At 41.5% G+C, this 12018-nt stretch overlaps 1 protein-coding gene across 2 annotated transcripts in view; it reads left to right on the top strand.

Annotated features, from left to right (window-relative positions):
• LOC139752921 (nephrin-like) overlaps window positions 1–12018 on the top strand; it is a 180234-nt gene that overhangs the window by 131323 nt on the left and 36893 nt on the right. For both annotated transcript variants that reach the window (XM_071668985.1, XM_071668986.1), the window contains exons 4-5: window positions 4107–4306; window positions 9727–9849. In XM_071668985.1, the coding sequence (XP_071525086.1) occupies window positions 4107–4306; window positions 9727–9849 (323 nt within the window). The remainder of the gene's footprint in view (window positions 1–4106; window positions 4307–9726; window positions 9850–12018) is intronic.

Raw genomic sequence — 12018 nt, forward strand, 5'->3', positions numbered from 1 at the left:
CCCTCCACCTCCTCACAACCTCTCCATCTTTAAGATGCAGGTCTACAAAAAAAAAAAAAAATGAAGAATTTAAGTTAATTTTCCATTTTTTCTCTTTCGCCCAAGACGGTCCACGACGATGAGGGCGTTTTTTTTAATGCTCTTCCAATGTTGCTCATCGGTAAATTGTCACTTGATTATGGCCTTTTTAGGAGTCCTTCCTTCTATCCTTATGCAGCACCCAGGTAGCCTGCCACGTCCACCGATCGGGACTAACGAATCATAAAGTGTGTGTGTGTGTGTGTGTGTGTGTGTGTGTGTGTGTGTGTGTGTGTGTGTGCAGGGCAACTGAGTGGTAATTGGCCGATGTCTCCTTAATGACAGTTGCATCGTAAGGCTCACAATGGGTCTTGAGATGCATTTGAAACAAGTCTTGTACTGTTGGAAATCCTTTATATTATTTTCCCTTTTTTTTTTGTATCTCTTTTGCTCCACGAGTAAGTTTATCATACTATACGAACTGGAAATAAAGGGAAGAATTTCCATATCACAATATAATTACGTTAGCACAGTACATGTGGGGGGGAGTGGGGGGAGGGGAAGGGGAGGAGCGAGGGGAAAAATAAAAAAAATGCAGGATTGTAATCATTAACGCCACAAGAGCAGGGAGGGCCAAGTTTACGTCAACAAGGTGTAAGCAGGAAGGAGGTTATAACGAATTCCATAAATTACAATAAATTATAACGTACTCCCGTTCAACACTTGTATACAGAGTGAGGTCTGAGACTCAAGTTAAGAGGGAGAAAAAAAAATTTTAAGGAAAAAAAAATCATTTAAACTCCCTAGAAAATTTAAATTTGAAGATTTTTTTTATTTGAAAGAGATAAATTTAAAACATTTTTCTTTTTTTTTTACTGTACTTCAGAGATTTTTTTTCTATTCAAGTAATTCCAGCTTAATAGTGTAGTCCATGTGTTTACTTAAACCTTTAAAAAAAAATCAATGTAGACTTTTAATGAATCTAATTTTTTTTTCTTTCTTGTGTAAAAACTCAATTTGGCGCATTGTAGTTGCAAAGATGTGGAACATCAGTTCCCCTTAACGAGGATATGCAAATTGCTGCCTCTAGTGAAGTGGCATCAGAAACAAGCGTATGGGTAGTTTGCCCGTTAATGGCTGTTTGAGTGATGTCGTCTACCCGCTCCCGTAGAGTCACGTGATATCTAACCAAGATGACGTAAAATTACGTTCGGTCGTCTACAACGATATCATCCATGACGTTAAGATGACGTAGAGCGTTCCACGCTGACCTCATTCGTCCGTGACGTAGAACGCTGAAGTCGTCTGCTATGAACTTGAGGAGCACATGGGTCATAACGCGAGCGGAAGGACAAATCAATTATCCCTAATTAATATGCAAATTCATGCCGCTACGTCACGGAAAATGCCATCACTTCGTCACCACCACAGTGGCTAATTGTGGTGTAAGGATGAAGCCTGTACCACGATCCGTTTTCGAGTTATTGTGCCGACAAGAGCGGGCCCAGACAAACAGACGGAGAGACGGACAGAAACACAAACACACACGTGTGATGGCATGAGACAACCCCGCGTCTTTAACCCCGTGTCACGGCAGGTGGCTAGAAATGTGGCATGACACGAGAGAGAGAGAGAGAGAGAGAGAGAGAGAGAGAGAGAGAGAGAGAAGGCGCGAAACTAGTGAAGTTCATTGATAGAATAACGTACAGAATCACCGAGGGACAACGTGTGTACAACAGAAGCGCAGTAAAACATAAACAAAAAGGAGGGAAAAAAACAATGATTCTAGAGTACATCTTCCCAAGACACCATCATGGACTCGCGAGTGAGACTGGCGAGACCTGTGAATAATTCCACCTGGTCTACACACACACACACACACACACACACACACATGACTCTCTCTCTCTCTCTCTCTCTCTCTCTCTCTCTCTCTCTCTCTCTCTGCGTCATTATATGTCGGGGGCAAAATAGCTAGAACTGTCTTTCCCTGACATTTTGGTCCCTTCTGTTCATTCTGTCATCTACGTGCGCACGACTCCTCTCTCTCTCTCTCTCTCTCTCTCTCTCTCTCTCTCTCTCTCTCTCTCTCTCTCTCTCTCTCTCTCTTAGCGTGATTACATATTAAAGGTAAGAACGGGAACTGTTCTCCGAATGTTCTGTTCTCTTATTATATTCTCTTTTCTGCAACGAAGTGAATTACCGATAAATGAACAGTTAAGATAAATAACTTTTTTGGGAGAGAAATAAGGGATTCCAAGTGTGTGTGTGTGTATATATATATATATATATATATATATATATATATATATATATATATATATATATATATATATATATATATATTATCTTGCTAATTAATGCCTACGCCAGGATTCAAATTTCCAATTATCACCTTTATCACAATTATTCGATCGAGTTATATAGTGCAGTTAAGCTACAGTCATGCAAACATGGCCCCTGTCTCGTGAGCTGTGGGTTGGCGAGAGAGCCATCTATGTCTTCTCATCGCCAACCATTCAAAAAAAAAAAAAACGTAAACCAAGAGGCAAATGAGCTACATTTGGAGGCGATCTAGTGAATATTCGTGTGTGTGTGTGTGTGTGTGTGTGTCTATATACGACGTATGTATATACATATGTACAAGCGTTCGTAGCTGCAGCCGATGTTTCGTTTACGGTGCTCGGACATGATTTTCGAAGCCGGGAACGCATACACCAGCTCGAGACTGAAAGGGCCCGGGGCGTCGTTCACTTCTCGACCATGGTCTTCGAAGCCGTATAACCAGACGTGACTGGGGGAGGGCAAATGCTTCGTTCATCTAGTTTCGAACAACGTCATCGAAGCCCCACATGTCTCCATCCACGACTACAGCCACTGTTTCGCTTACAGCTCGACCACAGTCTCCGAAGCCTTGCAGTTGCGTTCGGGACCTTGCCGCCATGGCTTCGGTCACAGTTTCGAAACAACTTCTTCGGAGCTGTAATATCCGCTGCGGCTTACGGTAAATGCTTTGTTTACTGCTCTAGCTCGACCTCTGGAGCCTCAACTAACTTGGAAAGGGAAGGGGGGGATGGGGGGTGCTGGGGGGGATGGGGGGGAGCAACCCTTAAGCCTGAACTAACTTGGTTGGGGGTTGGTTGGGCAAGGAAGGGGTGGAGATCAGGTAAAGTGAGGGCAAGGCTGATTAAAATCACTTTATAAGATTGCTGCCTCTTCCTGGAGACTGGATTGGCTCCAAGCTTCAACGAATCCTGGTTCGCGCCGTCTTCCCTGGACGCTTGTAGAACACCCCTCCCCTCCCCGGGCACCATTCAGATCTGGCCACATTAACCTTACTCTCATTTCCTTCCAGAGTCGTGAGGGTCACTTCTGAACACGGTGTGATCAAAATGCCCTCTTACTGATTCCTTCTGTAAGGGGATTTGCCTCATTCGTATTTGATCCCCCCCACCCCCCCACCTCTTTTGGGAATCGAACCCCATCCCTGGTTTCCATCTTGTGCCCGTCGTACGCCCGTCTCATCCAGCGAGACGCCATCGGGTAGAACGGCACAGTTGGTGTAGATCGCCGTGGAGATAATCATATATTCCCGAGTGTACACACGGGTAGAATTTTCCCTCCCGTTGAACAAGACAATTACTGTTTAATTAAACTTGTCACTTGCATACCAGTGTTCTTTGGGCGGGCGCTGGAAAAGCCTGCTGGAAGGAGGTACCAGTAGTCAACCAACACTGCGCTGGAAGGCTGGAAAAAGAAAGGGAAAAAAAGAAATCTTGTCTGTTGGAGGGTTGGGTTATGGCCCTTCCTAGGCTGTGGCATAAGGAAGACTGGTTTGGTCTGACACCAGTAACTTTGTGCTGGAAGGCTAGACACCCGTTGGCAGTGCCAACGCGGGGAAGACGAACAAACCATTAGAATGACTTAAGTAAGCTCTATGTTGGCAGGTTAGAGTAAGATGTATATCGCCATGAATGTTGGAAACTACTACCTTTAACACCTTTTATGTTGGCAGGATAGAACAGGGGCTGTACACTGCCATAAATGTTGGAAACGACCACCTCCTTAACACCTTTTATTGTTGGCAGGCTGGACGAGCGATCGGAGGAGGAGAATCACTGGTGGGATGAGGACCAGCTCGGCACGCGGGCCTCCCTCAAGGTCAGGTCTTCGCCCGCCCTCCTCCACATCGCCTCCTTGACCCGCACGGACCAGGGTTTATATACCTGCAGGGTCGACTTCAAACTCCAGCCCACGAAGACGACCCGGGTGAACCTGACGGTCATAGGTAAGTCTGGACAGGCCAAATTTTTTTTTTCTCCTCCTCCCCCACCTCCCGTGTTCAGCAATACACGGGTGTGTTACCGGACTCTGCCTCCACGGGGGTCGAGCTCACGGTCACGGGTAAGTTTGGATGTATTCTGTCGTCGTCTGTACTCTAAGGCAATACAAAGGGGGAGTGTTACCGGACTCCACCGGCGTGAGGTTTGCAGCAAGAGTGAGGGGTTGGACACCGTTGGCGAGGGGTTGGTGGGTCACTGGGAGAATATATAGGACTTGGCCAAGGACGTCTCACTCCAAAGCGATCCTGCATTTCCACGCTACTGAACGTAGCGCAGACTTGTAGATACAAGAACTCGTGGAAAAAAAGGAACGTGGCGAAACTCCAGGACCCTTTTAAGAAAGGGATCTTGAACAATTATAAATAAATGAATAAATAAATAAATCATAGATAAAGAAATAATCTATAGTGATAAGGAGCGAGTTTTGATTAAACATTTATATATATATATATATATATATATATATATATATATATATATATATATATATATATATATATATATATATATATATATATATATATATATATATATATATATATATATATATCACATAAAGTATGTGATTCACGAATATGCTGGCAACCACATAAGAGACGTGGCACACGAAGACCCGATCGCCTTCGTGTGAATTCACGTCATTCGTGAAAAGCTGATGACGTGAGGACGCACGAAAGCAGTCGGATCTTCGCGTTTCATTTTCTGTGTGGTTGCCAGCGTACATAATCGCCATTTCCTGCGTGGGCGAGGCAGCGTCAAGAACAGACGATACAGAGGCTCAGTGTTGGGGGGGAGGGAGGGAGGGAGGGAGGGAGTCCTTACTTGTCTCCTCGCTCTCAATTCCTTCTTTTTTGGGGGGGAAGCAATACAGGAGGGGAGGATTTCAATCATCTCGAGAGAGAAGCGTTGACTGGCCAATCACCAATCGACCAATCAAACGTCAGACGCCGAGAACTACATAACTGCGTCATTGGTGCACTATGACATTCAAACGACCGAATCACAACCCTGGGAATTACGTACACGATCGCGTTGCTATATCTATACTTGTCTATATACACACTATAGCGTTCCAAAATAAACATGACATGATCTCTCTGTTAATAGGGTTAGAATTACAGAGCTCTGATTACATTAATCACTGGGGATGGAGGAGATGATTAATACATCTGTTGCACATGTTGTCCCATCTAGTCTTGTGTGTCCGCGTATAATCCAATGATAATCATTCTAATCTTCATGGTGTAATCATTAGTGATCATAGTTGCCGAACTATTCACACATACACACACACACACACATATATATATATATATATATATATATATATATATATATATATATATATATATATATATATATATATATGTATATATATATATATATATATATATATATATATATATATATATATATATATATATATATATATATCTTTTTTTTCTTTCTTTCATACTGTTTGCCATTTCCTGCGTTAGCGAGGTAGCGTTAAGAACAGAGGGCTGGGCCTTTGAGGGAATATCCTCACCTGGCCCCCTTCTCTGTTCCTTCTTTTGGAAAATTAAAAAAAAAAAAAAAGAGAGGGGAGGATTTCCAGCCCCCCGCTCCCTCCCCTTTTAGTCGCCTTCTACGACACGCAGGGAATACGTGGGAAGTATTCTTTCTCTCCTATATATATATATATATATTTTTTTTTTTTTCAGTAATATATTGTTATACAACTGAGCAACGAGAAACATATAATTTATGTTAAATGTTTTTGTTCAATTGGCCTCAATTACAAGCACTTACCCTAATGGTTGTGTTTGCAGGACTACTGCACTGTTAGTGTCCGCAGGCCATCTACTGTGCTTTTCAATTTTTTTTCATTGTTTTTCTTCGTCACTTGTATTCATGGTGCATTGGAATTTTCTATGCATCTTCTATAATCTATTCTATATTCATTCTACGTATCAATTAAAGAATTGGTTAAGTCTTTTTGTGAAAATTATCTGTACGAAATCGTCTGCAAATGACTTTTGATATTGGCTTGCTCTGAGTTGGTCTAATTTCCATATACATTAAACATTTTCTTGACTAAGTCTTATGAAAAAAAATATATATAAAATATACATATATATGTTCTTGATAGCAATTATCTGCAAATTAGATTTATTTTACACATTCAGGGATTTATTCTAAGTCGGGTTCTGGCATTCATTCCTACATATATAAATTTATTCTACGTGTGCACGAACGCCCCCGGAATCCAGAAATTACACTTAGCCTCTCAAGTGGGTGAGAAGACGTGTATATCATTATTCTTTTAGTAGTGTTAAGATATCTGGCCATTCCTTGCAGACGCTTCTAATAGGTATATCGTGAATAACACTGTATTACTTTTTTTGATATATATATATATATATATATATATATATATATATATATATATATATATATATATATATATATATATATATATCTTAGCTGAGACGGCACGGGCATCCAAGGCCCTAATCAAGGCTATTCCATTTCATCCATCAACCCCAAGGGGTGGATGAACAGCTGGGTTGACTGTGGACCGACTGCCACGACCAGGATTCGAACCTATGCCATGCCCGACCCTTGGAGGCCCGTGAATGCGTCACGGTCGGGAACGCTAAGCGCTACACAGCGTTTCAACCTATCATTTCCGTTTTCTTTCCCAATGTCTCTGGTTTTCTGTTGTATGAGCGAATAAAAGAGAATTGATTACATTTCTCTTTCAATGAAAGAGAATTAATTCCATTTCTTTAGAGTTAAAACTGTCTTTAAACTGGAGTTATGGGTTATATTAAACTGAGTTCACTTCAGAAAGTGAGCACGACGGTACGACCCGTGAGTACGACGGTGCGACCCTTGAGTACGACGGTATGATCCTTGAGTACGATGGTTCGACCCTTGAGCACGACGGTACGATCCTTGAGTACGATGGTACGACCCATGAGCACGACGATACGATCCTTGAGTACGATGGTAAGACCCGTGAATACGACAGTACGATCTTGAGTACGACGGTACGACCCTTGAGTACGACGGTACGACCCTTGAGCACGACGGTACGATCCTTGAGTACGATGGTAAGACCCGTGAATACGACAGTACGATCCTTGAGTACGACGGTACGACCCTTGAGTACGACGGTACGACCCTTGATTAAATACGAGATAAATCCTACATGAAACGACCGTAATGAGCTTCAAGCACGACACGTGCACTCCCTCGTAATGAACGGCCACGACCTTTGACCTTACCCTCCTTGTCACCCTTAAAGGTCAAGTCATCCAACCCACGGGGTTGCGTCATCATGCCCTCGTGCTCAAGAGGGGGGGGGGGGGTACATACAATGACCTGACCCTTTGAGGGCTGGGGTCAGAGGTCACGCCTCATCATAACCCTGAGCCGTACTTAGGTCAGAGGTCGTGACCTCTTGCCTAAGCGGTAGCCGGGGGGGGGGGGGGGGAGAGATGGAAGGAGGGGGAGGAGGGGGTTTAAACAATTAATGCATAGGGAAATAAATGGGGGGTTGGGTGGAAGAGGGAGGGGTGGGTGCACTTTATATATATATATATATATATATATATATATATATATATATATATATATATATATATATATATATATATATATATATATATTATATATTTTTTTTAAATAATATATATATATATATATATATATATATATATATATATATATATATATATATATATATATATATATATATATAATACACACACACACACACACACACAAATGGAAATAACTTATTTATGCTTTTGATTAATCCAGACACAACACCATGGTGGGGGCGGCCATCAAAAGTGGTCCTGTATTCAGAAATCTTTTCAGCCTCTCTGCTGGATCAGTCGCTGTAAAATCCGGTAATGTGATTCTGTTTTTGTTACACGCAAAAAAAAAAAAAAAGTGAGTGGGTGTGAGGGGGAGGGAGGGAGGGGGGTACGTCATTGGGGTGGGGGGTGGAAAAGGGAAGGGGGGGAGGAGCGTACGTCATACAGCACAGCCCCTTTCGTCCCTGTATTTGTACTATACGTACGGAGGAATATCGCTGTATTGTCATGTATTATATACATATATATATATATGTATATATTCCTATGAGTCCACGTGGAAAATGACAAGTTCCCAAGTGCACTTTCGTGTAATAATCGCATGTTTACCAAATAGCGTCCTAGCTTCGTCTCTTCGATGTACATCAATTGACTGTATATTTCTCTCTTGTGTCTCCCCTGATGATGTGATTATCACACGAATGTGCACTTGGGAACTTATCGTGTTTCAATTTCCCCGTGGACTCAAAGGGAATATCTTGATCACACGCAAAATTGTGATCCTTTCGATTATGTTATATATATATATATATATATATATATATATATATATATATATATATATATATATATATATATATATATATATATATATCAGGAGAGGGAATAAGAAATAAGCATTAACATGTTCAAATAAAGAAGATGGAACAGATTCTGGTCATGTGCTTGAAGTATGAATTTCCCAAGGTATCAAAGTATGTAAACGTCTTGGCAAGGTGTTTATGGCACTGGGAGATGTATCTTGTATCCCTCGTGATGATGTGATCATCACACGAAAGTGCACTTGGGAACTTATCATGTTTCATTTCCCCGTAGACTTACAGAAATTATATATATATATATATATATATATATATATATATATATATATATATATATATATATATATATATATATATATATAAACAGTTAGCTATACTCTTTTTTCACCTCTTTTTTCAGATTCAGTAAAAAAAGAAAAAACTCATTCGAGCATTTCTTTTTTTTTCGTTTCCACGTATTGAAATAACGAGTCTGGGGAACTGTGTGTGTGGGGCGTTGTTGTGTCTCTTGTTCCAGCGTGTGTTGAGCCGGTGAATAAAACGCCCAACATTCCCGATTTCCATCTGACGAATTATCGTGTGTGTGTGTGTGTGTGTGTGTGTGTTTTTCTTTCGTCTCTCGCTGGGAAAGATTTCGCCCCGGTTTCGTTCTCTGTTCGCTCTGACACACATTATTTGTTACGTGTCGGTATAATGACAGCTAGACACACACACACTCTGTGTGTATGTGTGTGTGTGTGTGTCTGTGTGTCTGTGTGTCTGTGTAAACTGAGGCTATTTTTCGTTTGTTCCCTGAAGCCAGTGGCCTAAGGCGAGCAGGTTTCATTCATTCCTATTTCTCGCACACCAATTTCTTGAGTGTGGATTTAGGAACACACACACACACACACACACACACACACACACACACAGTGTGTCTATCTACCAGACTAACCCTCGTCTATTACCCTACAGTGCCCCCGGAGAGCGTGGAGATCGTGGTCGGGGACGAGTTCGCTACCCATGGCTCAGCCAGCTCGCTCGTCGGACCTTACCTGGAGGGAGACATGGTGACGCTCACCTGCATCGCCCACGGAGGTAAGACGTGTCCCCAGGGAATGGGGGAGGGGGGTGAGGGGGAAGGGAGGGTTGGAGGAAGAAGAGGAGGGGGAGGGTGGAGGAAGGGACGGAGGCCCTCCAAGGTGGGGAAGGAAGGGAAGGGAGGAGGTCTTCTAAAGGGGGGAAGGGAGGTGGAAGAGAGGGAGGAGGTCTTCTGCCTCTCTCTCTCTCTCTCTCTCTCTCTCTCTCTCTCTCTATTTATCTCTATCTATCTATCTCTATCTATCTATCCATCCGTCTATCTATCTATCCAACTACTTATCTATCTCTCCAGTGCTGCCAACGAGAGGAGGGAGGGAGGGTGAGGGAAGAATGGACCTTCGAACCTAAGAGTGCTCCCTCCCTCCACGCTCTATCAGTCCGGGCATGAAGCATGGGAGAATATTCCGAATACTCGGGTAGAATACTCGGCCCAGGGAAGAAATACTTCACGAGCCGGCGAAAGACGAACACACAGGGAAGACTCTTTAAGAAATTACATATATATGTAAGTCGGAACTTCGTAACAGCCTGGGAATCATGCTTATTATCAATGTGCGTTGATCTATTCTCTCCTGCTCTGATCGTGTCTATTATTTACTGCATATGAGCTGCGCAAAGTTCTATTCCTTTGGCCTACCCCAACCCAACCACCCACCAACCACCTTCCCCTTTCCACAACCTTCCCACAACCTTCCTACCCCAAGCCAGATGTTTGATGCGTTTATGTTTTTTTTTTTTTTTGTATATGTATGTATCTAGATAGCTAGGGGGGAGGGGGGTGAAATTGGATGGAGGTGGTGGGGAAGGGGGGGAGTTTTTTTGTTTGGAGGGATGGAGGGAGGGGGGGGGGGTTGGTGGTTGATCCTCGCCAGCCAACACTTTATCGGGGCTAAACTAGAGGGGGTCGAATGTGTGTGTGTGTGAAGAGAGAGAGAGAGAGAGAGAGAGAGAGAGAGAGAGAGAGAGAGAGAGAGAGAGAGAGAGAGAGAGAGGCAGAAGACCCACTCATATATATATATATATATATATATATATATATATATATATATATATATATATATATATATAAAACCCCAAAACCTTGACCCACTTCAATACACACCCCCCAAAACCTCATTTTTAAAACCTCTGAATTTTTTCTTTTTTTCTGTGTGGCACAGACAGACTTACGAACGGACGGGTCCACTTCCACGCCGTGGGGGAGGGAGGTTGACCCCGCACACTAGCTTGTACCTTTAATAAATGTCTAAAGTTAAATCAGGACTTTAGGAACTACGAGCATTAAACCCTCGACCGTAAGGCAAGAACAATAAACCAGGGGGGGATAAAACTGAAATTGGACGTTGGATGTATGAGAAAAGAAATTAAGAAAATGTAAAAATCATAGATTTCTTAAAGAAATTAAGAGTAAAAATCATAAAATTTCTAAAAGAAATTAAGAATAAAAATGATAAAATTCCTAAAAAAAAAAAAAAATTGAGTAAAAATCATCAAATTTTTGAAAAATATCAAGAAAGAGTAAAAATCATAAAATTTCTAAATGAAATTATGAGTAAAAATCGTAAAATTTCTATAGAAGAAATCAGAAACTGTAAAAATCGTAAAATTTCTAAAAGAAGAAATTAAGACAGTGTAAAAAATCATAAAATTTCAAAAAGAAAAAAAAGAAATTAAGAAAGTAAAAATCATAAAATTTCTAAAAAAAAAAATTAAGAAAGTAAAAATCATAAAATCTCTAAAACAAGAAATTAATCAAGTGTAGAAAGCATCAAGTTTCTGTCTTTAATTTGAGCGTTATTACGTGTCATTATACGAGTCATAATACTAAAGCAGGTCTTGTTATTACTGCAGAGGTGAAGCGCATAAGTTCAATTCTCGAGGTGTATGTAAGCATTATCTTAAGAATTTAATAAGGAAATGGATTATTCTTTTTTTTCATTTAATTCTTGAAGTGTATATTTTTTTCAAGTGTGAGATGGATATAGTTATCAACAAATTCGGATCATGATTTGGGTATGCAAATTCTCCAGCTGTGAGTGATCACACACACACACACACACACACACACACACACACAATCCCCTACACACACACACACACACACACACACACACACACACACACACACACACACACACATATCATGGTGTAGCGATTAGCGTCGCT

This window comes from Panulirus ornatus, chromosome 13 (genome assembly GCF_036320965.1).
Source record: "Panulirus ornatus isolate Po-2019 chromosome 13, ASM3632096v1, whole genome shotgun sequence".
NCBI lineage: Eukaryota > Metazoa > Arthropoda > Malacostraca > Decapoda > Palinuridae > Panulirus > Panulirus ornatus.